General features: G+C 40.8%; 2 protein-coding genes across 6 annotated transcripts in view; both read right to left on the minus strand.

Annotated features, from left to right (window-relative positions):
* The window catches only part of LOC118359923 (lysine-specific demethylase 5B-B-like), a 32,993-nt gene extending 14,495 nt beyond the window's left edge, over positions 1–18,498 (minus strand). Inside the window, exons 1-11 of one of the 2 annotated variants that reach the window (XM_035738847.2) lie at positions 18,143–18,498; positions 14,109–14,186; positions 11,037–11,159; positions 10,374–10,544; positions 9,972–10,028; positions 9,568–9,708; positions 9,166–9,265; positions 8,804–8,919; positions 6,775–6,933; positions 282–401; positions 38–196 (exon numbers count right to left, since the gene is read on the minus strand). In XM_035738847.2, the coding sequence (XP_035594740.1) occupies positions 38–196; positions 282–401; positions 6,775–6,933; positions 8,804–8,919; positions 9,166–9,265; positions 9,568–9,708; positions 9,972–10,028; positions 10,374–10,544; positions 11,037–11,159; positions 14,109–14,186; positions 18,143–18,295 (1,377 nt within the window). In that variant the 5' untranslated portion in view covers positions 18,296–18,498. Of the gene's footprint in view, positions 1–37; positions 197–281; positions 402–6,774; positions 6,934–8,803; positions 8,920–9,165; positions 9,266–9,507; positions 9,709–9,971; positions 10,029–10,373; positions 10,545–11,036; positions 11,160–14,108; positions 14,187–18,142 lie in introns of both variants that reach the window. The other variant, XM_035738846.2, reaches the window with a different exon arrangement.
* Positions 18,499–18,610: 112 nt separating this feature from the next.
* tuba5 (tubulin alpha 5) lies at positions 18,611–24,783 on the minus strand. 4 transcript variants are annotated; one of them, XM_035738849.2, is made up of 5 exons: positions 24,614–24,783; positions 21,974–22,199; positions 21,008–21,156; positions 20,194–20,874; positions 18,611–20,081 (listed from the first exon to the last, which is right to left on the minus strand). In XM_035738849.2, exons 1-5 carry the CDS (start codon positions 24,614–24,616, stop codon positions 19,782–19,784), a joined length of 1,359 nt encoding a protein of 452 aa, XP_035594742.1. In that variant the 5' UTR covers positions 24,617–24,783; the 3' UTR covers positions 18,611–19,781. The 4 variants fall into 4 exon arrangements, with proteins under 4 accessions (XP_035594742.1, XP_035594743.1, XP_035594745.1 ...); XM_035738850.2 differs by lacking the exon at positions 24,614–24,783 and adding an exon at positions 21,692–21,866 and having other exon boundaries at positions 21,974–22,117; XM_035738852.2 differs by lacking the exon at positions 24,614–24,783 and adding an exon at positions 21,692–21,837 and having other exon boundaries at positions 21,974–22,110.
* Positions 24,784–24,958: the final 175 nt, after the last annotated feature.

A 24,958-nucleotide genomic window follows, 5' to 3' on the forward strand; every position in this document is an offset into this window, starting at 1 on the left:
GGTTTGGTTACCCATTAATTTGAATACAGCTGCCTACCTCATCCTTTTCTGAAACCTTAAATCTTCCATTCTTGATGGGGAATCCGCTCCCAAACTCCTTGGAGGCTATATCTGCTCCGTACTCCACTGTGACGTCCTCTTCGATGGTGCTCACCAAGCGCCAGAACTCTTTTTCCACCAACTCTGTGGGAACCATCTAAAACAAACAAACAGTTGTGAATCAATTACAACAGGTTAAAATTGTAAGACCTTCCTTAATGGATTAGACACATTCTACTTACATGAACGGGCATGTTGAAGTAATCAGATTTGAAGGAGTCTGCCATTTCTCCAAAAGCCCGCAAAGAGTAGTCCCTGTATGCCTGCTCAAAGCCAAATGCCTCCTGAGGTTTGCTGCACTCCTGTTCAAAAGAAGAAGGAAAAAAGGGTAGAAATCACACCTTAATAACAGTTTTTTTTTTTCACAGACAAACGCATTCGGAATTCCGCATAGAGCTTTTCAATGGCTTTTTGAGGAGGAGTGGAAGTGAAACACTGGAATGCAAAGAACTTGCATTTGTAAACAACAGCTGTTACGTTGTGGCTGCATGGATAGCAAGGTTAGCAGCAGGAGGTGACGCTAGGATGATGTATAGCACAAGGTTAAGTTGTTTATCATGGCGGTCTATCCTACATAGGATAGACAGCCATCAAATATATATATTTTTTAAATGACACAAAAGTTAGTTTGACCTGCTAAAAACAACATTAGCTACCCAAATAGTAGCTAAGCTAGCTAGCTAGCTAATGAACAGGTTTCCAGTCCCAAAGAGAGAACTATGATAATACAAAAACACAATTGCAACGAAACATATCAAATTTGATATAACTTGAGAATAACAAAGAAAGCCGTAGTCTAAATTTCCATGTTTCCTAACCTCAGATACAGAGATCAGTGAAAGCTACCAAACCCAGTCTGCAGATGAAAGTCCCATCTATCTCCAATGGGTCTATCTCCAATGGGTTACATATGCTACTGGTTTACTGTTAGAATTGGTTGTAGGACTACAAATATACTATTTAAAGTAACAATGCATAGACCTAGAACATGTACGGCCAACCTTGCGCCTAGAGATCTAGCTACTGGGTGTGTAGGTTTCTGTTCCAGCCCTGCCCTGACATTCTGCTTATTATTTGTATTCAACACTTTTCAAATTACTATTGTTGTTTTGGGAGTAAGATGAATGTCTAAACCCACTAACCATTTACATAGGCGTTCTTTGTACGATATGAAATAAAGTGTTGATTCTTTGAATGAAGTATAGTGTATTTTTGGGTCATTAAACATTCCGTTTGTCGGTTTTATTTCGTTGTCACTTACTCTCTCACTTTGTCTGATGATATTGCACAGATTTGCAGCGAATGTCCTTGATCACTGGCGTGGGTGTAACAATCCCTGTATGGCTGATATAGGACACAACCCCTGTACATAACAGCACTTCATACCCACAAAGCAACATCCATTATCCTACCAAAACCATGATATTGGTTGGGCTAGAACAGTGGTTCCCAACCTTTTATGGTTACTGTACCACCAAGTATATTTTGCTCTGCCCGGAGTACCCCCGAAGCACTCCCTCATGTAAATTCTACCAGTAAGCCTATGGTCTCAGGAGTCTTCTCGTACCCCCTGTGGATAGGCCAAGCACCCCCCCAGGAGTCCTATTAACCCTGGTTGGGAAACACTGGGATAGAATAACAGTACTTTAGGTCTCAGAGCAGGTGACATCACCACACTATGCCTACTAGGGCTTTGTCTCACTTTGTTTTTCCTTGATTACTCGCATCCTATCCCCTCACCTGTATTTTAACACAATTGTATTGGAGGTGAAGGTACCTTCTACTCCAATGGGTTTTGAGCAGGAGGCGATGAGAGGAATCGAGGAACTGAGAAAGAGCCTAAGACTCACCTGTCAACTAGCTGTACTACACACCCACCCCTCAGCTGCTTCACTCACTGACCACCTCCTCCTTCGCATCAACCTCAGCAGCCAGCAGAGCAGACTGTGTGAACTGAGTCAACACACAGAATACAATTTGGGAGTATTTCATTCTGCTACATTGGCCCAGATCACCCAGTTAGAGGCTGTGTTATATTGTCGGTGGTGTAGGAGGTGAAAAGGGTGTGACTGTAGCAGAGGTGAGCTCGAGTGGCAACTGTGATGTGATCCCCTTGAGACTCGAAGAGGTGTCTCCTCCTGTCTATCATAAATGTATCTATATTTTAATACCGTAAGCATCTCAGCTGCGGGAGGATCTCCTCCTGCAATTTTGCGCCAATTTGCTCCATTCTGCTACACTCACTGTCCTCCTCCTCCTGTGGTTGGCATACTAGCTTCAAGTATAATTTAATTAGGGTTTACGTCCCGGCACCGGGCAGCCATATGAGGATGAAACTCATACATTACATGGCTACTTTGCAGCTCATATAAAAAAAGTGGCCCTTCAGGGTATTTCTCTCTTGCCTCCACTATCCATGCCCTACCCTTTTGGTTAAAGCAGATGTGAGATTATTTATTGCATGCACGCCCAATGCAGACATATGATGGGATTAGTATTGGCCTCGTGGGTATGTCTAATATACTTGTACATGTGACTTGTCATTTCTATACTGAAACAGGATCAGCAAACCCTCACACATTGTTTACATTTTGTCGAGACGCTTTCTCCATTTTAAATGATACTATTAGAAAAGCACTCACATCTGAGAATTTGTATGTGGGAATAATTTGCTAATAATTTACTAATACTGGCAAGATCAGTGTGTGGGTTACTCTTTTTCATTAGACAATTAATGAGTAACCATGCTGAGGGTTACCAGATTTGATTTATATTGCTACTGTATATGTTGTCATGAAATGGATTAGTGCGAGCCCTACCCTTGTAAAGAAGGTAGGCCATAAGGATAACATACACAGGAGAGCGACATTATTCGCAAATATCACTATCATGTGGGTGTGCAGAAAGTTATATTTCAAGGTTCAGTTGGTTGAATTAAAATACATCTTGCTTGAAATAAAGTTGCAATTTGTGTGCTTCATGGGGCGGCAGGTAGCCTAGTGGTTAGAGCGTTGGACTAGTAACCGAAAGGTTGCTAGATCGAATCCCCGAGCTGACAAGGTACAAGTCTGTCGTCCTGCCCCTGAACAAGACAGGCCGTCATCGAAAATAAGAATTTGTTCTTAACTGACTTGCCTAGTTAAATAAAGGTAACATAAAAAACGTAATAAATCATCCTGGTGTTATTAATATGCAGTTCAACATTATCACCACAAGATGTCAGCGCTAGCATTTGTAATATAGTTTAGCTTTACTACACGTAAACAAGGTCGCGTGAAGTGAATACATGCCTATCACAAACTAGCGGTTCAATAAAATTACAGTACGTTTCTTAATTGAAACTAAAGTGGGCAAAATATAGTTGCGTTTTGGAGAAGAAGCAAACGAAGAGCTGGGAGAGATAGTGCATTATTGAGGGGGGAAAGAGGCCGATAGTGGGGTAATTGCTGCTGCTAGCTAACTTCTGATGGAAACAATGTGGCTGTCAATCATTGGACTCGTATGCTAGCTACATTTAGTTTAGTTGGCTGTTGTGAGGGAAATGCATATATCTAGCTGGTTAACAAGGTAAGCTGATCTTTCTCTACCTTCACATCACACTAGTTATGTGGTTATTTGCTGTGCTAGCCAAATGTAGCCAACGCCACCAGAGCAAATGGATAATAAACAGGAAATACATGTCTGATTTTGTTTAGTGGATCTGGTAGCAACAAGTCAATGTATTTGTTCCGTTTTTTGGTAGGATCAAGAACAACGATCTTGTCATTTTGTACAATTATGGCATGCTGCAGCGCCGTTTGTTTATTGGGGAACCCCTTGGTTGCGTGTGCATATAGAATGTGTTATTGACAGTTGAAAAGGTCTATAGCTAACAAATATAGGTACCACTAACAACTTTGGTACTCTGTATAAGTAACAGCGCTGAACACATTCATATTATACACTCACAGGAGCCAGTACAGACTCTGAACTGTGAATGTGATTATTTATTCTCTTCTATACATTTTTGATGGGGTAGATCAGCTTTTTTATTGCAGATAGATTGTGGCTTCCATCAATGTAATTGTCTGCATAATTTCCAATCCCCCATACATTTTTTTTGTAAATATAGACAATATATACAGTGCATTCCAAAAGTTTGTCCCCCCCCCAATCTACACACAATATCCCATCATGACAAAACCTGTTTTTGCGTTGAAATGTGCACATTTATTTTAAAAATGAAATATTACATTTACGTAAGTATTCAGACCCTTTACTCAGTACTTTGTTGAAGCACCTTTGGCAGCAATTACAGCCTTGAGTCTTCTTGGGTATGATGCTACAAGCTTGACAAACCTGTATTTGGGGAGTTTCTCCCATTCTTCTCGGCAGATCCTCTCAAGCTCTGTCAGGTTGGATGGGAGCGTCGCGTCACAGCTATTTTCAGGTCTCTCCAGAGATGTTTGATCGAGGTCAAGTCCGGGCTCTGGCTGGGACATTCAGAGACTTGTCGTGAAGCCACTCCTGGGTTGTCTTGACTGTGTGCTTAGGGTCATTGTACTGTTGGAAGGTGAACCTTCGCCCCAGTCCGAATTCCTGAGCGCTCTGGAGCAGGTTTTCATTGAGGATCTCTCTGTACTTTGCTCTGTTAATCTTTCCCTTGATCCTGACTAGTCTCCCAGTCCCTGCCACTGAAAAACATCCCCACAGCATGATGCTGCCACCACCATGCTTCACCGTAGGGATGGTGCCAGGTTTCCTCCAGACGTGACGTTTAGCATTCAGGCCAAAGAGTTCCATCTTGGTTTAATCAGTCCAGAGAATCTTGTTTCTCATGGTCAGAGTCCTTTGGGTGTATTTTGGCAAACTCCAAGCGGTCTGTCAAATGCCTTTTACTTAGGCATGACTTCCGTCTGGCCACTCTACCATAAAGGCCTGATTGATGGATTGCTGCAGAGATGGGAGAACCTTCCAGAAGGACAACCATCTTAACAGGGGAACTCTGGAGCTCTGTCAGAGTGACCATTGGGTTCTTGGTCACCTCCCTGACCAAGGCCCTTCTCCCCCGATTGCTCAGTTTGGCCGGGCGGCCAGCTCTAGGAAGAGGCTTGGTGGTTCCAAACTTCTTCCATTTAAGAATGATGGAGGCCACTGTGTTCTTGGGGACCTTCAATGCTGCATAATTTTTTGGGTAACCTTTCCCAGATCTGTGCCTCGATCTAATCCGGTCCCGGACCTCTACAAACAATTCCTTTGACATCATGGCTTGGTTTTTGCTCTGACGTGCACTGTCAACTGTGGGTCCTTATATAGACAGATGTGTGCCTTTCCAAATCATGTCCAATCAATTGAATTTACCACAGATGGACTCGAATCAAGTTGTAGAAACATCAAGGATGATAAATGGAAACAGGATGCACCTGAGCTCAATTGTGTCTCATAGCAAAGGGTCTGAACACTTACGGAAATAAGGTATTTCCGTTTTTTTATAAATTTGCTACAATTTCTTAAAACCTTTTTTCACTTTGTCATTATGGGGTATTTTGTGTAGATTGATGACGAGATATATATATATTTGGCCCTCGGGATCTCTTAATGGAATTTTAGTGCATTCAAATTGCCATCGATAAAATGCAATTGTGTCCGTTGTCCGTAGCTTATGCCTGCCCATATCATAACCCAACCATGGGGCACTCTGTTCACAACGCTGACATCAGCAAACCACTCGCCCACACAACGTCATACACGTGCTCTGCTGTTGTGAGGCCGGTTGGATGTACTGGATGCCAAATTCTCTAAAACAACGGAGGAGGCTTATGGTAGAGAAATTAACTTTCAATTCTCTGGCAAAAGCTCTGGTGGACATTCCTGCAATCAGCATGCCAATTGCACACTCCCTCAAAACATAAGACATCTGTGGCATTATGTTGTGTGACAAAACTGCACATGTTAGAGTGGCCTTTTATTGTCCACAGCACAAGGTGCACCTTTGTTGAGATCATGCTGTTTAATCAGCTTCTGGATATGCCACACCTGTCAGGTAGGTGGATGGATTATCTTGACAAAGGATCAAATGCTCACTAACAGGGATGTAAACTAATTTGTGCTAAGAAAATGTAGATATGCTTTTTGTGCGTATGGAAAATGTCTGGGATCTTTTATTTTAGCTCATGTAACATGGGACCAACACTTTACATATTGCGTTTATATTTTTGTTCGGTATATATTATTGATAGGTTGACTGACTTTTCAAATCACCCATCAGTGCTAATTTGCAGAGTTAGCTCCAGGTAAATGTTGCAATTCTTCAGCCATTCCTGAACCTGCGACCAAAATCCTGCTTCATACGGACAGTACCAAAACAAATGATTGAATGATTGTCTCTTCGCAGCAAAATCTGCAGCGCTGGGATGGTTGTATCCCCTATATACTGTATATAACATTCTATTGCTTGCAAGAATTTTGTATAATAATTTATATTGATAAACAAAGTTGACGCAATCTATATGGCACTATTTTTTGGTTCTTAAATTAAACTGGTTTTCTTTTTTATTTATCACAATTTTCTTTAACCAATTTTGTTCTTTAATGCAAGGCCAACAGACAAGTTCCTTACTTTCTCCCCCTTCCACTTGCCTCTTCCATTTGAATGTGGTTATTGGTGTGATGAGGTGACTAGACATCACTACTCACTTGAGCCAGGCACTTGGGGCACCTCCAGTCTCCTTTGGGGATGTCGTGCAGAGGGGGTATGAGACAGAAGGTGTGGTAACTGGCGTCACAGCCATCACACAACAGAAGACGATCCTCGTCACTCCCGCTGCCACACACCAGACACATATACAGGTCCACCTACAGAACAGAGGGAAGAAAGTTGTTTAATATAAAACTAATGAATAACTAAAGGGAACTACAATTCAATTTTTGTTCACATAATCACATTTCTTCAACCTATACACTACCGGTCAAAAGTTTTAGAACACCTACTCATCCAAGGGTTTTTCTTAATTTTTGTATTATTTTCTACATTGTAGAATAATAGAAGACAAACTATGAAATAACACATATGGAATCATGTAGTGACCCCCAAAAAATTGTTAAACAAATCAAAATCTTTTATATATATATATATATATATATATATGCCATTTAGCAGACGCTTTTATCCAAAGCGACTTACAGTCATGTGTGCATACATTCTACGTATGGGTGGTCCCGGGAATTTTATATATTTGAGATTCTTCAAAAGAATCACCCTTTGCAACAGCTTTGCACACACTTGGCATTCTCTCAACCAGCTTCACCTGGAATGCTTTTCCAACAGTATTGAAGGAGTTCCCACATATGCTAAGGACTTGTTGGCTGCTTTTCCTTCACTCTGCAGTCCTACTCATCCCAAACCATCTCAATTTGGTTGAGGTCAGGTGATTGTGGAGGACAGGTCATCTGATGCAGCACTCCATCACTCTCCTTCTTGGTCAAATAGCCCTTACACAGCCTGGAGGTGTATTGGGTCATTGTCCTGTTGTAAAACAAATTATAGTCCCACTAAGGACAAACCATATGGGATGGTATGTCGCTGCAGAATGCTGTGGTAGCCATGCTGGTTAAGTGTGCCTTGAATTCTAAATGAATCAGTGTCACCAGCAAAGTACTCCCACAACATAACACTTCCTCCTCCATGCTTTACGGTGGAAAATACACATGCAGAGATCATCCATTCACCCACACTGCCTCTCACAAAGACAGTGGTTGGAACCAAAAATCTCCAACTTGGACTCCAGACCAAAGGACAAAATTCCACCGGTCTAATGTCCATTGCTTGTGTTTCTTGGACCAAGTAAGTCTCTTCTTATTGGTGTCCTTTAGTAGTGGCAATTCGACCATGAAGGCCTGATTCACACAGTCTCCTCTGAACAGTTGATGTTGAGATATGTCTGTTATTTGAACTCTGAAGCATTTATTTGGCCTGCAATTTCTGAGGCTGGTAACTCTAATTTATCCTCTGCAGCAGAGGTAACTCTGGGTCTTCCATTCCTGTGGCGGTCCTCATGAGGGTCAGTTTCATCATAGCGCTTGATGGTTTTTGCGACTGCACTTGAAGAAATGTTCAAAGTTATTGAAATGTTCCGTATTGACTGACCTTCATGTCTTAAAGTAATGATGGACTGTCATTTCTCTTTGCTTATTTGAGCTGTTCTTGCCATAATATGGACTTGGTCTTTTAACAAATAGGGCTATCTTCTGTATACCCCCCTACCTTGTCACAATACAACTGATTGGCTCAAACGCATGAAGGAAAGAAATTCCACAAATTAACAAGGCACACCTGTTAATTGAAATGCATTCCAGGTGACTACCTCATGAAGCTGGTTGAGAGAATGTAAAGAGTGTGCAAAGCTGTCATCAAGGCAAAGGCTGGCTACTTTGAAGAATCTAACTTGTAAAATATATTTTGATTTGATTAACACTTTTTTTGGTTACTACATGATTCCATGTCTTATTTCATAGTTTTGATGTCTTCACTACTATTCTACAATGTAGAAAATAGTAAAAATAAAGAAAAACCCTTGAATGAGTAGGTATTCTAAAACTTTTGACCGGTAGTGTATGTTACACAAAAATGTTTTCAATGTGTTCTGGTGTAAATACATTATACTGTTGATCATCAATTTAATTGTATTCCCTCTCAAAGGAATGGATTAAATAAAGCCACACTTACTACACTCACTGCAGGAGGTGGGGCATCAAGACTGGGTTTTTTCTTATATCGAGACTTGTTTTTGTCTGCCTCGCTCACCGGCTCGATGGGTTCTTGTTTCACTAGAATGGGAATGTCTTTTTATGTAAAGAAAAATGACATATGATGAGCATAATGAGGAACATCGGAGGATTTAACTAATGGATTACCCACGGTGTATCTTACACCCTAGCCTGAACATCATTCATTAACTTCCAATATTCACTCTTAATGCATGGCCCAATACATGGATTGAGTAGTATACAAGTGTGTAGATACTGGCACCGATCACACATATTGTGTCAACTCTTCTGTGGTTAAAGTAAAGCCTCGTCAGTACTGACCTGGCTCGGGCTTGGCAACAAAAGAGCCCATCCTCCTCCTCAGATTTGGTCTGTTGTTTTCACAGGGTTCAGTTCCTGGTTCTGTCTTCACACAACCCGACTGTGGGTGGAGAAATATAGTTCTACTTAATTACAGTAAATACCACTAATGGTCTTAAAGTTTATATGCAATAGAGAGAAATGTGCCAATGCATGCATGAATAATTGAGAACACCCATAAGGCTTTAGGCAATTTACATTCAAATTGGCTTTCTTATGCAACTCCTCCATTTTGTGACTTAAGGATTTGAAGGGGATAGAGTAAAGTAGATGGTTACAGGGTAGTTGTACAATCTGAATTACTGGTTTTAAGAGGAGTTCTTCTGACAAGTGTGTGTGGATCTGTGCGACAAGGGCATCCACCTCAGCTCTCATTCGCTTTGCTCTGTGGGCGCTGTTGCAGCAGGACTTGGTTGGCTCAACAAAGTGCTGCCTCTCGGTCAGGTCAGGGGGTTTACACTCCTTGTCACTCGTGTCAACTGGCAGGGTTGGCTCCTGGACAAACTGCAGGCATATACAATGTAATGTTATACAATACATAGTTAATCCATTACAAAATGTAGAATAAACATACAACCAACAACAAATCAAAAGACATGGCACACATCTATGGCAGCAAGGACACCCAGACTACGGCAGCGGTGCACAGACAAAGCACTATGAGACCATTTTAAACAAAGAATGGTTGTATTGCAGTCTAACATGTCTGTGTAACCAAAAATGTGCCATCTGTTAATTATTAGATAATAACCATGAGGCAGACATACCGTGTCAAGTTCAGGAGCAGACACTAAGCGCATCAGCTTGGACGCAAGCTCTGGTGCCTAAAGCAAGAGAGAGCTTCCAAAGTTAACAACAACGTCCCAATCTATGTTCATTCTGTATGCTTTCTCTACAGTGTTCAATAAATGTATTCAAAATTGAAAACGATCCTCACTGGACATTAGACAAACATACTTCCCGCATAACAGCAGTAAAACTGTTGTTGAACAGTGCTCAACTTGCCTACAGATGAGCCAACCAAGTGCTTAATAAAGCATTAGCTGATTCATAAAGCTCTGAGTGCAATGTGAATAGACACAGACAGATTAACCATGAGTGTTAGGCAGGGGTTGGAACCGATTCAACCATTGGAAAATAATTGGTGTTGGGGCATCTGTCCAACTTACCAGGAGGTTGGCTCCGCTCTGGAAGAGGTTGTAGGGGTAGAGAAGTCTCTCATAGTGTGACCGTAAGTGAGAGCCAACAGCCTTGCCAGGAGCAAAGCCCATCTTAAGCGCAATCGCCGTCCAACGTCTATCGCGACACACAATATCAAATCCGCCCTCATCTGCAACATTCTGAAATAAAATGTGTAAAAGTTAGGTAGAGTCAGTGGATTCTGTGCAATGCTATTTAAGATGGAATAAATGTATAGTAGTTTGAAACAACACTAAACACTAGTTGATGGATAAACAAAGCTTCTTGAAACATTGAGGCTTTCCAGCCAATTGTGTCGAAAATAGTTTCATTACTCAAGGCTTTGATCAACACAGTGTACACTAGTGGTACCTGCTGGTCAAAAGAATTTAGAGCAGCCAAATGATTACACATATAATGTCCCACATGCCATAGCGTGTGCGCAGGGTAGCCTTTATGTCTTCTACCGAAACCGTTGCCAAGCCAATTAGGTAGTTGTTTGATGAAACAAAGCTTCAGTTGACCATGTGATCATTGATCACATGATTCTGATAAAATGATAATCGGCACACTGCTTTGAAGAAAACTCCTTAGCGATTTTGACCCATGCCTCGGAGCTCTGGTATCAAATCTATCACTACTAAACACCCAACCTTGTTGAGTTGATACAGGTCCAATATCTTCCTTTCCACATGAGGAATCTTCAGAGAACACCCCTGCAACTCCCAGAACTTTGCAATCTGGTCCAAGAAGTTAAGCTTAACTCTGGTCTGTGCCTAGGAAAGGGAAACGAGGGTGATATATTAGTCACTGTAGGAATTCTAATTTAGAGAATCATGGCAGTGATAAGTGTCCTGGCTCAGCTATGTGATGCAATAAAAAAAACAGTGCACTGAAAATAAAATGTTTCTTTGCCTTTCCTTTCACCAAAGTTTCTGAAGGGGGTGATTAATAAATGGTTGGCAGTAGGCACAATAGAAAACCTTTAGTGCTACGTCAATGAGACAACTGCATTGACAGGGACCCTGACCAATCAGTTTAATTCCCCTTTATAGGCCAAGGTGTCAAAGTGGTGCACATCTTCAAGGGTATTGTTTATTAAACTAAAATCTAGGCTACACATCATGCAAAGTGACTTCCTTACCAATTTTCCCTCTAACCAGCGCAAGTGTGTGGGCCCGCAGAAGAAATATCAGCCCGCACAGAGAAGCACGAGATTGATAGTGTTAACTAAGGGGGAAAAGTCCAATGTTTCCCTTTACTCTGGGAATTGTGATCGAATCAACGCAATATTAGCCACCTTCAATGCAACCATACTGCAATAAAACAAACTGAGCAAGACTTAGTATGTAAAACTAACTATGCAAGAGATTTTGTTGTAGGCAGAACACATCGGATTAGGATTCTATTGCATTGACATGCAAGACTCTACACAGCCAGTACTCTACACAGACCGGTGCAGCATAACCAATCAGAGCTGCAGTAGGCCTATATGCAAATAGACCATTGCCATATATGGATCTGTGCAATTCACTTTGATATGGACTGTGTTTAAAGAATGAGGGGTCGTGAGTATTTTTAATTGAACTAGTAAATGACAAATTCCTATTTATAATGATGGCCTAGGAACAGTGGGTTAACTGCCTTGTTCAGGGGCAGAACGACAGATTTTGACCTTGTCAGCTCGGGGATTCGTTTTTGCAACCTTCCGGTTACTAGTCCAACACTAACCAGCTTCCTTAAATTGCACTCCACGAGGAGCCTGCATGGCAGGCTGACTACCTGTTACGCGAGGGCAGCATGAAGCCAAGGTAAGTTGCTAGCTAGCATTAAACTTATCTTGTAAAAAGAAAAAAACAATCTTAACATGATCACTGGTTAATTACACATGGTTGATGATATTACTAGTTTATCTAGCGTGTCCTGCTTTGCATATAATCGATGCAGTGCCTGTTAATTTCTCATCGAATCACAGCCTACTTCGACAAATGTGTTATGATTTAACAAGCGCATTTGCGAAAAAAATGTCGTTGCACCAATGGACCTATCCATAAACATCAATGCCTTTCTTTAAAATCAATACACAAGTATATATTTTTAAACCTGAATATTTAGTTAATATTGCCTGCTAACGTGAATTTCTTATAACTAGGGAAATTGTGTCACTTCTCTTGCGTTCCGTGCAAGCAGTCAGGGTATATGCAGCAGTTTGAGCCGCCTGGCTCATTGCGAACTGTGTTAAGTCCATGCCAGCAGCTCTTCGCAATTCTTCAAGCATTGCACTGTTATGACTTCAAGCCTATCAACTCCCAAGATTAAGCTGGTGTAACCTATGTGAAATGGCTAGCTCGTTAGCGGGGTGCGCGCTAATAGCGTTTCAAACGTCACTCGCTCTGAGACTTGGAGTGGTTGTTCCACTTGCTCTGCATGGGTAACGCTGCTTTGAAGCGCTGCTAACTTAAACGTTAGCTTTTTTACATGGCACATAGTAAAAGTGCAATATCTTCTCCAACACTTTGTTTTTGCATTATTTAAACCAAATTGAAGATGTTTCATTATTTATTTGAGGCTAAATGTATATTATGGATGTATTATATTAAGTTAAAATAAGTGTACATTCAGTATTGTTGTAATTGTCATTATTACAAATAAAACATTTGGTTTATTACAAATTTAAAAATTATAAATAGTCTGATTAATCGGCATCTGCTTTTTTTTTGTCCTCCAATAAATCGGTATCAACGTTGAAAAATCATAATCGGTAGACCTCTACTAGCAACATTTCGGTTACCGGCCCAACGCTCTAACCACTAGGCTACCTGCCGCTCCAGGTAGATGCGCTTGTTTTGAGATCAAAGTGAGAGCTGCATGTAGCCACCTGTGCACATTTGCTCATATCATTTGCTAGTTAGTCCTAGTTAGTTAGTGAGCCCAGTTATAGATCATTTGTAGTCAGCAATGGGGGAGTGATTGCTTCCTTCAAGAGCACAAACCTGTGCATTTCATTGAAAAGCGAGGCAGGTGAAGAGCTTTTTTTATTTATTTTTTTACTTTAAAGGCGCAGTGTTGTATTTTGAGACAGGCTTTTAAAAAAACCTTTATTTAACTAGGCAAGTCAGTTAAGAACAGATTCTTATTTTCAATGACGGCCTAGGAACAGTGGGTTAACTGCCTGTTCAGGAGCAGATAAACTGGTTTGTACCTTGTCAGCTCTGGGATTTGAACTTGCAACCTTTCGGTTACTTGTCCAACACTCTAACCACTAGGCTACCCTGCCTCCCCTGCTTGAATAAGCTATAGGCAGAGGGTAGCATAATCTGTCTGATTCTCTGTAATAATGGTATGGGAATCACACCACAAAATCATTTCCAGTCACCTTGTCTGAAGGACAAGTGGATAAACAGGTTAATGTCAAGCCCTGCATGTTTTTTTTCAAAGGTCTCATGGAATGTAGGCCTACATTGAACACACGTTGGCTGAATGATAGATCAGCTATTTCCATGGTAAAATGTTATGGGATGCATTTTGGTAGGCCTACATTATGATCAAATAGCCACAGTAGCCTACTTGACCACTGTCAAACTAACTTAAAACAGGTAAAGCCTCAGTGTACATAGTAAACGCAAGCAGGAAGTTGCACATAATTTTCACCATGTTCAAGTTTGTGCTCAGCAGACCTGAAATTTGCTCAGTGCTGAAAACATTGAGGGAAAATTGCTCCCTACCTCCAGTTCATTTAGCCTCTGTATCCGAGGAGTGAAGTGCAGTCTGTCAACATCACATGCAAATGGAGGCTGCCAGTCCTATGAGGACACAATAAAATATTATTATTAGAATGACTTAAATATTACACATAATATCATAATAAGTAGGTATATCGCACAGCTGAAAAGATTATTCAAAGAACCACATAACACCCAGCAGTAGGGAGACATCGTACAATAAACCAGTCCTTGCCATGTATGGGACACCGATCAGTAACAGATGTTTAGCCTACAACTCTAAGTCTGTATATTTGTCTACCGTGGTCATGGAGTTACAGTTGAAGTCGGAAGTTTACATACAACGTAGCCAACTACATTTAAACTCACTTTTTCACAATTGCTGAGATTTAATCCTAGTAAAAATTGCCGGTCTTAGGATCACCACTTTATTTTAAGAATGTGAAATGTCAGGATAATAGTAGAGAATGATTTATTTAAGCTTTTATTTATTTCATCACATTCCCAGTGGGTCAGAAGTTTACATACACTCAATTGGTATTTGGTAGCATTGCCTTTAAATTGTTTAACTTGGGTCAAACGTTTCAGGTAGCCTTCCACAATAAGTTGGGTGAATTTTGGCCCATTCCTCCTGACAGAGCTGGTGTAACTGAGTCAGGTTTGTAGGCCTCCTTGCTGGCACACACTTTTTCAGTTCTGCCCACAAATGTTCTATAGGATTGAGGTCAGGGCTTTGTGATGACCACTCCAATACCTAGACTTGTTGTTCTTAAGCCATTTTGCCACATCTTTGGGTGTATGCTTAGGGTCATTGTCCATTTGCAAGACCCAATTGCAACCAAGCTTTAACTGATGTCTTGAGATGTTGCTTCAATATATCCACATAATTTTACTTCGTCATAATGCCATCTATTTTGTGAAGTGCATCAGTCCCTCCTGCAGCAAAGCACCCACACAACATGATGCTGCCACCCCCGTGCTTCACGGTTTTGGTTGTGTTCTTCGGCTTGCAAGCCTCCACCTTTTTCCTCCAAACATAACCATGGTCATTTTGCCCAAACAGTTATATTTTTGTTTCATCAGACCAGAGGACATTTCTCCAAAAAGTACGATCTCTGTCCCCATGTGCAGTTGCAAACTGTAGTCTGGCTTTTTTATGGCAGTTTGGAGCAGTGGCTTCTTCCTTGCTGAGCGGCTTTTCAGGTTATGTCGATAAAGGACTTGTTTTACTGTGGATATAAATACTTTTGTACCGGTTTCCTCCAGCATCTTCACAGGGTCCTTTGCTGTTGTTCTGGCACTTTTCGCACCAATGTACGTTCATCTCTCGGAGACAGAACGCCTCTCCTTCCTGATCGGTATGACGGATGTGTGGTCCCATGGTGTTTATACTTGCATACTATTGTTTGTACAGATGAACGTGGTACATTCAGGCGTTTGAAAATTGCTCCCACGAATGAACCAGACTTGTGGAGGTCTACAATTGTTTTCTGAGGTATTGGCTGATTTCTTTTGATTTTTCCATGATGTCAAGCAAAGAGGCACTGAGTTTGAAGGTAGGCCTTGACATACATCCACAGGTACACCTCCAATTGACTCAAATGATGTCAATTAGCCTATCAGAAGCTTCTAAAGCCATGACATAATTTTCTGGAATTTTCCAAGCTGTTTAAAGGCACAGTCAACTTAGTGTATTTAAACTTCCGACCTACTGGAATTGTGATAAATTATATAATCTGTCTGTAAACAATTGTTGGAAAAATTACTTGTCATGCACAAAGTAGATGTCCTAACAGACTTGCCAAAACTATAGTTTGTTAACAAGAAATGTGTGGAGTGGTTGAAAAACGAGTTATAATGATTCCAACCTAAGTGTATGTTAAACGTCCAACTTCAACTGTACATCATTACTTTTTTCTCAATACAATTTTCTAGTAATTTTAGGGTTACAACATGAGCATTGTAGAGCATACAGCACGATTGATTCCTTATCTTAAACCCACTAGACTAACTAACATCACCTAAAGACCAACAAAATGGCTAGATGGAATTCAACAGCCAAGAAATGGTCAGGGCTACCGAGTTAACATTCCATTCCACCAGGATATTTACATCCATCAATGAAATTACTTATAACCAATACTTGTCTCTTCTTTTTTTTAAACTGTACTGTTGGTGCTCGGCGCATAAGAATTTCAGTGTACCCTAGGATTACATCTGCAATCCTGTTCATGTGACTAATGAACTCTTATCTAATAATATATGTTATTTGACTGATGCCTATTATTAATTTATGGATTCCATCTTTTTGGGTTCAGGGGGCCTTTTTATTTCAGTTTCCAAAAAGGTCACAGTTATAAATAAGTTTAGGCTACACCAAACTGGAGACTAATAAATACAGGTGATCCTTAGTTAAGAGGTTTGTCTGAATTACATTAAAAACATCATTCATAGTAACTAATCAACCAACATTACCCATCTCTGTAAATTTACAGCTCTTTGGCATTACCAGTGACTAGGGTTGCAAAATTCTAGGCACTTTCAATAAATTCCCTGGTTTTCACAAACTCCTGGTTGGAAAAATTCTTAATCAGTAACCAGGATTTCTGAAAAACCTGGAAATGTATTGAAAGTTATATATATATATATAATATATATGCCATTTAGCAGACGCTTTTATCCAAAGCGACTTAGTCATGTGTGCATACATTCTACGTATGGGTGGTCCCGGGAATCGAACCCACTACCCTGGCGTTACAAGCGCCATGCTCTACCAACTGAGCTACAGAAGGACAGAAGTTCACAGAAATGTTGAAACCCTACCAGTGACTATGGTCCGACAATGTCAAAAGGTTGCCTATTATTTTGTAATCTACCAAGCTAATCAATTAAAGACAAAAGTTTCCTGAAGATACCGACCCTAATGTTACGTGAGGTATGGGTCAGAAAATGTACCTCAATGCATGGATGGGATATGCCACTGTACTCCAAATTATACCTTTATCCACACCGATACATCGACTGGAAGATTGAAATACTTATAGTTCTCTCAGAAAACTGCTCTTTTCATCCTCATCGCATGCTAGCTAGCCATTCTGGAATGGCAATGTCAGCCAATCAACTCCATATGCCATTCCATAATGGCTGCTGTTATCTAGCATGAAAACAAAAAGGGCAGTTTTCTGGGGGGAGAAAACAGTATTTCAATCTTCTCAATGGGGCAGTGTGTTTATAGGTACCCATCCCTGCATTGAGCTAAGTTTTCCGACCCATATTTCATGCTGGCTCCACAGTGTATTAATGTAGCCATGATTGCGTTCAGATCCCAATGCAGCTCAGTGTAAACAAGCATAACGGTAGGGTCGGTATCTTCTGCCAAAGACAAATGGTGTATGAGTGTGTATTGTTTTCTCGCCTGATGACAAAACTACGCTAGTCAGTCTTGGTAGCAAGCGGCCCAGCTGTAAGTCTCCACGTAAATGCAATTGACATAGCTAGCTTTTTTGTTTATCGAATGCTGTTTATTTTAAGTAACGTTAACTAGCTAACGTTAGCTGTTACTACTAACGTTGGCTGATTTGTCGTTTTACACTGAACTGACAGACTTCACGGTCGGTCATCGCACTAGCTAGTTTAACATCAGTCGTTAACGAAAGGATAATCTCACGATTTGTTAGTCAGCCAACGTTAGCTAGCTAGCTCAATTAGCTAGCACGACGATTTCAGTGATTGAAGAAGCAGTCAACATTGTCTTAGCAGGTTACGTTAGCAAGCTATTTTCATTAACGTTGCCTGCTGCAGTTACACAATGCCACTAACGTCAATTCAGTTGGTCAGGTAGCTAACGTTAGCTATTAAAACTAGCTTGATTATGTAGTTAGCTAGCTATATAAACATTAATGATACAAAAGAATCAGCAGAACCTTCACCCGCCATGTTGAAAAGGTCCCTTTAACCCCCCGTGTTTGTGGTTGTCAGTTTTGTTAAAACGGTTTTAAAGAATCTGTTAAACCATTCAGCAGCTCGACCACACTTACCGGAGGCGGGCGGACCTTACAAATACCCGTTTTTTCCGCAATTGGACGGATCTTATTTATATAAGCAAAAGGATCGGCAAATTCCTCCCAGCTTGGTTCGAAGACTGGGCACTCCTGAGGCGGCTTGAACTCGTCCGGCCGAGGCTGGGTCATGGTTTTGATCCAATCTTAGAGCTCAGACAACACAGGTAGCCTAGTCACAACGGTGTGTCACCTATCTTATGGTCTGTCCGGAGGTATATCCTTCTAATTTCCAATGTCAGGGTCTCTCGAAGTCAATCGGGATCAACAATACGAGGCAGCTCAGCCAAACACACATACACACACACAGTGAAACGAATGTTCTAAGGCAGTGACTACGTCCGCCTAAAAAAGTAGATACCATATAATATTTCTAAAACCTCTTATGTTTGCAAACTCATTTTCTGACCTTAGACATCAATCGTACTGCATGTTAAACATCGTAAATCAAGATAAATGATAGGCTTTTATTACATGGATTGTGATTATTGTCGATTTCACCAATATATTTCTAAAATTATTCCTAAATATTTCAATTGTTAATCACATACATGAATATATAAATATACAAATACCACGCATAAATGACTATTTTCTTTAGTCAGACAGACTGATCAATTTTTTAAAAACTAAATTGTAATGAAACATATATAGGCTATGTAGAGGCCTATTATTAAGTCACAAGATTGAATGCACCCGACTGATGTGCTCCGTGAAGTACTGTAGCACACAGTGCATTTGAAGCCTATGCTACATCCAAACCAGCATCTTCATTATAGTGTCAAATATTGTTCGTCTAACAAAACATCGTCTCATTGACAAGTTGAATATACATAATTGTGCACCATTTTGATTGGTAAAATTTGATTTCAGAGAATTCATTCTTGAAAATGCTTTTCATTGTATCCTCACTGGCTACTGTTTATTATTGCGGAGGGATATATTCAGGTGACACCTTCACCGCTGCCGGATCTTGTTCTTTAAATAGCCCCGATGGGAGTATTTTGATTGGATGTATCTGCTTTGCAGGGGGCGAGCATTGATGAGTTTTAATATGTAACACAGTTTGAGGCTAGTCGCATATTACATCGACGCGCTCCACAATAATGATCCAGAGACCATAGCCCAGTAGCAACAGTAATCAGCTCACTGAATGCAACCAGCAATGGGTTACAACTGGTTATTACATAATTATAAAATATTTATACATCTATAGACTCATAATATACTGTTAGTAACCTAAATATAAATCCTCAATACATTATTACTGAAACAGAACATGACAACAGAACGTGGGTAAGGTTCTCCAATCTACTCCTGGTTGAGTTTGGCCCTAGATGTGCTAGGGCCAAACAAAAATATATTTTGCAATGTTGTACTCAAGACGGATTTTATTCAGAAGCTGAAAACTATTGCAATTGCAAAACATGGCACTTTGAAACATACCGATTAACAAGGTGTTAATAAACCACAAAAAAAGTGCATCTGGCTGTTTATACAACGTCAGATGTTTTTGTTCAGGGCAGGCAGATACAACAATATATTGTTACAAGAAAGAATACAAAGACAGAATATGACATTTTTAATAGACAGATTGGACATCATGGTTATTTGGTTCTTAATATTCCTCACCCGCTTCATCATCATCAGATTCTGTGCTTGTTCTGCCCAGCTCTTCATAATCCTTCTCCAGGCAAGCCATGTCTTCTCTGGCCTCAGAGAACTCTCCCTCCTCCATGCCCTCACCTACATACCAGTGCACAAAGGCACGTTTGGCATACATGAGGTCAAACTTGTGGTCCAAACGGGCCCAGGCTTCAGCAATGGCAGTGGTGTTGCTCAGCATGCACACAGCCCTCTGGACTTTAGCTAGATCACCTCCAGGTACGGTAGTCGGGGGCTGATAGTTGATCCCAACCTGGTGAGATAGGAATAAAATAAACAAATGACCCCTTAGTCCGCAAAAGAAAGATGGTGTTTATCTCAAATCGCAATATAAACCATATACAGGAGGCAATCATGTTACTTACCTTGAAACCGGTGGGGCACCAATCCACAAACTGGATGGAACGTCTGGTCTTGATATTTTGAATGGCAGCGTTCACATCTTTGGGCACCACATTGCCACGGTACAGCATACAGCAGGCTATGTACATGCCATGGCGAGGGTCACACTTGACCATCTGATTGGCTGGCTCGAAGCAGGCAGTGGTGATCTCAGAGATGGTCAGCTGCTCATGGTAGGCCTTCTCAGCGGAGATAATGGGCGCGTAGGTGACCAGAGGGAAATGAATGCGGGGGAATGGGACTAAATTGGTTTGGAACTCTGTGAGGTCAACATTCAAGGCACCATCAAAGCGTAGGGAGGCAGTGATGGAGGAAACGATCTGACCGATCAATCTGTTGAGGTTGGTGTAGGATGGGCGCTCAACATCAAGGTTGCGCCGACAGATGTCATAGATGGCCTCATTGTCCACTATGAAGGCACAGTCAGAGTGATCCAGGGTGGTGTGGGTGGTCAGAATGGAATTATATGGCTCTACCACAGCTGTGGACACTTGGGGAGCTGGGTAGATGGCAAACTCCAGCTTGGACTTCTTACCGTAGTCAACAGACAGGCGCTCCATCAGCAGAGAGGTGAAACCAGAGCCAGTGCCTCCTCCGAAGCTGTGGAAGATGAGGAATCCTTGTAGCCCTGTGCACTGTTCAGTCTAGGGAGAAAAACAATTGACCAACACCAGTGATGCACATATATATTGGCCTTAGCCTATATTATTACTACATTATGACTCAAATCCTTCCTTTGACTGTATGACCAAGATCTGGTCTTAATGTGATACTTACCATTTTACGGACACGCTCCAGAACCCCGTCAATGATCTCCTTACCCACGGTGTAGTGTCCACGGGCGTAGTTATTGGCTGCATCCTCCTTTCCAGAGATGAGCTGCTCAGGATGGTAGAGCTGCCTGTACATTCCCGTCCTGACCTCATCTGCAGGGAAAACAATCACTCATCAACAAATATAGGACATCAACTGGAAATGTTACCTAAATTACCACAGTAGTATCAATTAATTGTTGATTTGCTCTTGGTTGGCAGTCCTGTGCATTGATATTATGTAGCCTATAAAGCTGTACTTACATCCACCCACAGTGTAATGTAGATTCACAATTTGAAAAATCTGATTTTTTTGTATTTATTAATGTGCAGTAGTAACACTTATAGAACTGCTACAGTAGTGTTAGTGTTTTGATTACTGCACACTACTTAACAGACATACTGCAGTTCATTAGAAGTAACCTTGCATTTTATTCATTATTACTTGGCAAGGGCTACTTGTGTGTACTTTGGAGCAGCATATGCTGTGTGTGGGCTTTCTTTATTCAATCATTGTTTTGTTGTTGGCCCAGTTGTTATTGTTGTGAAAGTTTGGGATGTGTATCACTAATAAACCCCTCATTTATTCAACATTTAATTATTTTACCATCTCTTCTTCTTTGTATCAATATTCTACACCAACACTTACCAATTACATCTGGCTAGGTCCACAAATACAGCCCTTTGTACAAGCTTTCCTGAGCCACGCTCATTGAAGAAAGTGTAAAAGGGGTCATCACCGCCACCACCAGTGGTCTTGTCTCTTGGATACCATGCTCCATCCAGCACAGGTCCCTGCATGCATTCCCAATTAGCACTCCTGCCTGGCCCATGAGGATGGATATGCATTTACACTACACATGTGCAATCACACACACAAACATGAATGATGGGTGGAGAGAAACAAAATGTTACAAATTAAATTGCTTACCGACCACTGTTGGCTCCAGGTCCACAAATATAGCCCTGGGAACATGGCGGCCAGAACTTCCTGTGTTAAAAAAGGTGTTGAAGGGGTCAGTCCGTGAATTAGGCCCCTGGTCCTCTTCATTGAACACCCCGTCTGGCCCCACACCGTGTTCCAAGCAGAAGAGTTCCCAGCATGCATTGCCAGTCTGAACTCCCGCCTGGCCCACGTGGATGGAGATACACTCTCTCTGTTGGCAAAAAACGACAGAATGACTACTTCCTGTTCCTCAAACCATCTGGCTGAAGTGGAAAATACATCAACAGCAAAGCCCATCTGATACACATATACTGTAAATCGGACTATATTAACACACAATGAATTCAACTATGCTGACATCTAGGATTTACTAATAACAACATTTGTGTATGTTATATTTTCTGCTTTGGCTGGTTGTTTACACCTCAGTAAGCACAGTCAACTGAAGAGGCCGAATTAAAAGTTGATAGAAAAGCAAAACCGGATATAGAAAAAAATCAAGAAATACATTACCATGTGGTTCAAGTATTTAAAGATAATGCCAAAAGTAGAGAGCAATATGGTAGCTCCAAATTTAAAGTAACTATGTCAACTCTAAATAATGATCCCCAAAGATCCTGAACTTAAATCTGGTCAAATAAAAATGATTTATTCCTTTGATAGACAGTTTCCCAGACACAGATTGACCCTAGTCCTGGACTTGAAATCAGGGTGCTTTTTTTTTGTCCAGAACTTTTTTGTCCAGAACTAGGCCTAATCTGACTCTGGGAAACTGTACCTAAGTGTTTAAAGAATATATTTTAGGCAGACTGCCAGAAACATGTTTCAGCAGGTCCAGATTCGTAGTCTTGGGACTGGATTTCAGGGGGAGGGAATTCTAGGTTCTCACAAGGTGGTAATAAACTGACATTTGAAAAGGAAATGGCATCTGGACAAATGTAAAACTAAAATGCTGTGTAATATGCATGATACAATAAGTCACAAAGACAAATATTACTCCTAAATCAGGAATACAAAGTAACTTATTGTATGATGACGTGAAAGGGGCTTGGCATGCCTGTTATGTTTTTTTAATGGCTGATTCTTTAAAAAGCACAAGGTATCATGCATAGGCCCATAGGCTATGTACTGGACTACATGTTTCGTTGATGTACACAACTGATATTGGAAGTTACTGTACCACAGTACATTACATTCCTAGACTCCTGCCTAAATACAGGTATAGTAAGCTAATATTTTAACAGATGTATTTATCATTTGAAAGTTGAAAACCTCATGAAAGTTTGTCAAGCAAGTTACTCAATCTGCTGCATCTGCCCCCTACCAGAGACTGAAGACAACTCGCTGTTTTTTGTTGTTGTGGATCAATGAACTAAGTAGACCAGACTCAGCTGCTATTGCATTGGTGTCTTTAGGACACCCAGTAAAGTAGACCGGAACTGACTCTTTTTTTAAATGGTAAAAGGCCTGAGTGAACTATCTTCATTTGTCCACCATCTTTGCCCAAACGATACCACTTTCCGCTTCCTCACACAGGCTCAACAGATTAATTTGATTCCACTCTTTCAGACACAGACAGTATACATTCCCACGCATACAGTATTACCACAGTTTCTAAATCCAGAGGCGCAACAGCGCAAGACTTCCGCGAACGCATGCCGGTCTACCATTTCAGTGTTTAATTGCTATATTGTAATTACTTCGCCACCATGGCCTATTTATTTCCTTAACTTACCTCATTTGCACTCACTGTATATAGACTTTTTGTTTTCTTTTGTTCTACTGTATTATTGACTGTATGTTTAGTTTATTCAATGTGTAACTCTGTGTTGTTGTATGTGTCGAATTGCTACGCTTTATCTTGGCCAGGTCGCAGTTGCAAATGAGAACTTGTTCTCAACTAACCTACCTGGTTAAATAAAGGTGAAATTAAAAAAAAAAACAAAGCAGACCAGGCCAGGGGTTGAGAAGTCAATGAGAGAGAGGTGAAAAAATATTCCCTATTTCTTAATTTTCCAAAAATCTAAAGGCATAAGCTAGATTCGAGACAATGTCTTAAGTAGTTGAACATGTTATTGGTCCAACATCGTGAAAGTCACACGTTTTCATTTTCCTAAAAATCAACTACATATCGAAGGAGTGCGGTCCGCACATGCGCAGATCGGTGCGAGACGACCGTTTGACATGACATATTTCTGCGCATGAGTTTAAGCTTGCCGAAGTCGCCATGACATCGCCTTCAAGTGTGATTGGGAATTTCTATTGGAGAAGCAGTTTCTGCCTATCTTCATACTATAGGCTACTCACTGTCTTTTGTATTACATTGTTGTAAGAACGTAGTAACAAAGTATCAACTTTCATACTAATGGATACATTCAATGGATAGGGATAGGGCCCTGCGCACGGCCGAGGCTATATGCATAAGGCAATAACAACTTTTTTCAAATGAAACATCTGAAATAGTCGGGTGGTCCACATTTTCAGACTGCATGAACAATACATTTGCCTTTGAGGGTGGCAAATATTAATAATAACACTGAAAATTGGGGGAAATGCACTAACCCCATTTAGAATTTCAATGCAAAAAGATTTTTAAAAAAATAGTTATGTATAGTGCGGGCATACCATTTCTTCCTGTCAAGATTCGGATGATTGAAGGCGCGTAAAAAAGGGTTTGAAAATGAATACAGTAAAATGCGCAAAAAGTTTTGCTTACAGCTCCGTCGAAAATGGTCACCGCCAACACAGGAATGTAAGACTGGGTCTGCGCTGCACTTTGTGTGCTTGCACACTACTAAAATACCTGAGCACTCCAGTCGAATTGTCATTGGATCCCAGTGATGACGGTGTAGGTATGATGACGTTTCAAAAAGGGATACATGCAACCTAAAATATGTGATTTGGTTCATACTCCATCTACATGTAGATATTGTTGTGATTTTGGGAGGTAGCCAGGTTGGAACTGAACCA

Source organism: Oncorhynchus keta, chromosome 27 (assembly GCF_023373465.1).
Source record: "Oncorhynchus keta strain PuntledgeMale-10-30-2019 chromosome 27, Oket_V2, whole genome shotgun sequence".
Lineage (NCBI taxonomy): Eukaryota > Metazoa > Chordata > Actinopteri > Salmoniformes > Salmonidae > Oncorhynchus > Oncorhynchus keta.

What these genes read in the sequence shown, in the direction of transcription:
- tuba5 (XM_035738849.2), bottom strand. An exon ending in TGGAGCGTGTCCGTAAAATG is followed by an intron (nt 20,875 to 21,007) that starts GTAAGTATCACA and finishes TTTTCTCCCTAG; the next exon opens with ACTGAACAGTGCACAGGGCT. An exon ending in GGTGCCCCACCGGTTTCAAG is followed by an intron (nt 20,082 to 20,193) that starts GTAAGTAACATG and finishes CTATCTCACCAG; the next exon opens with GTTGGGATCAACTATCAGCC.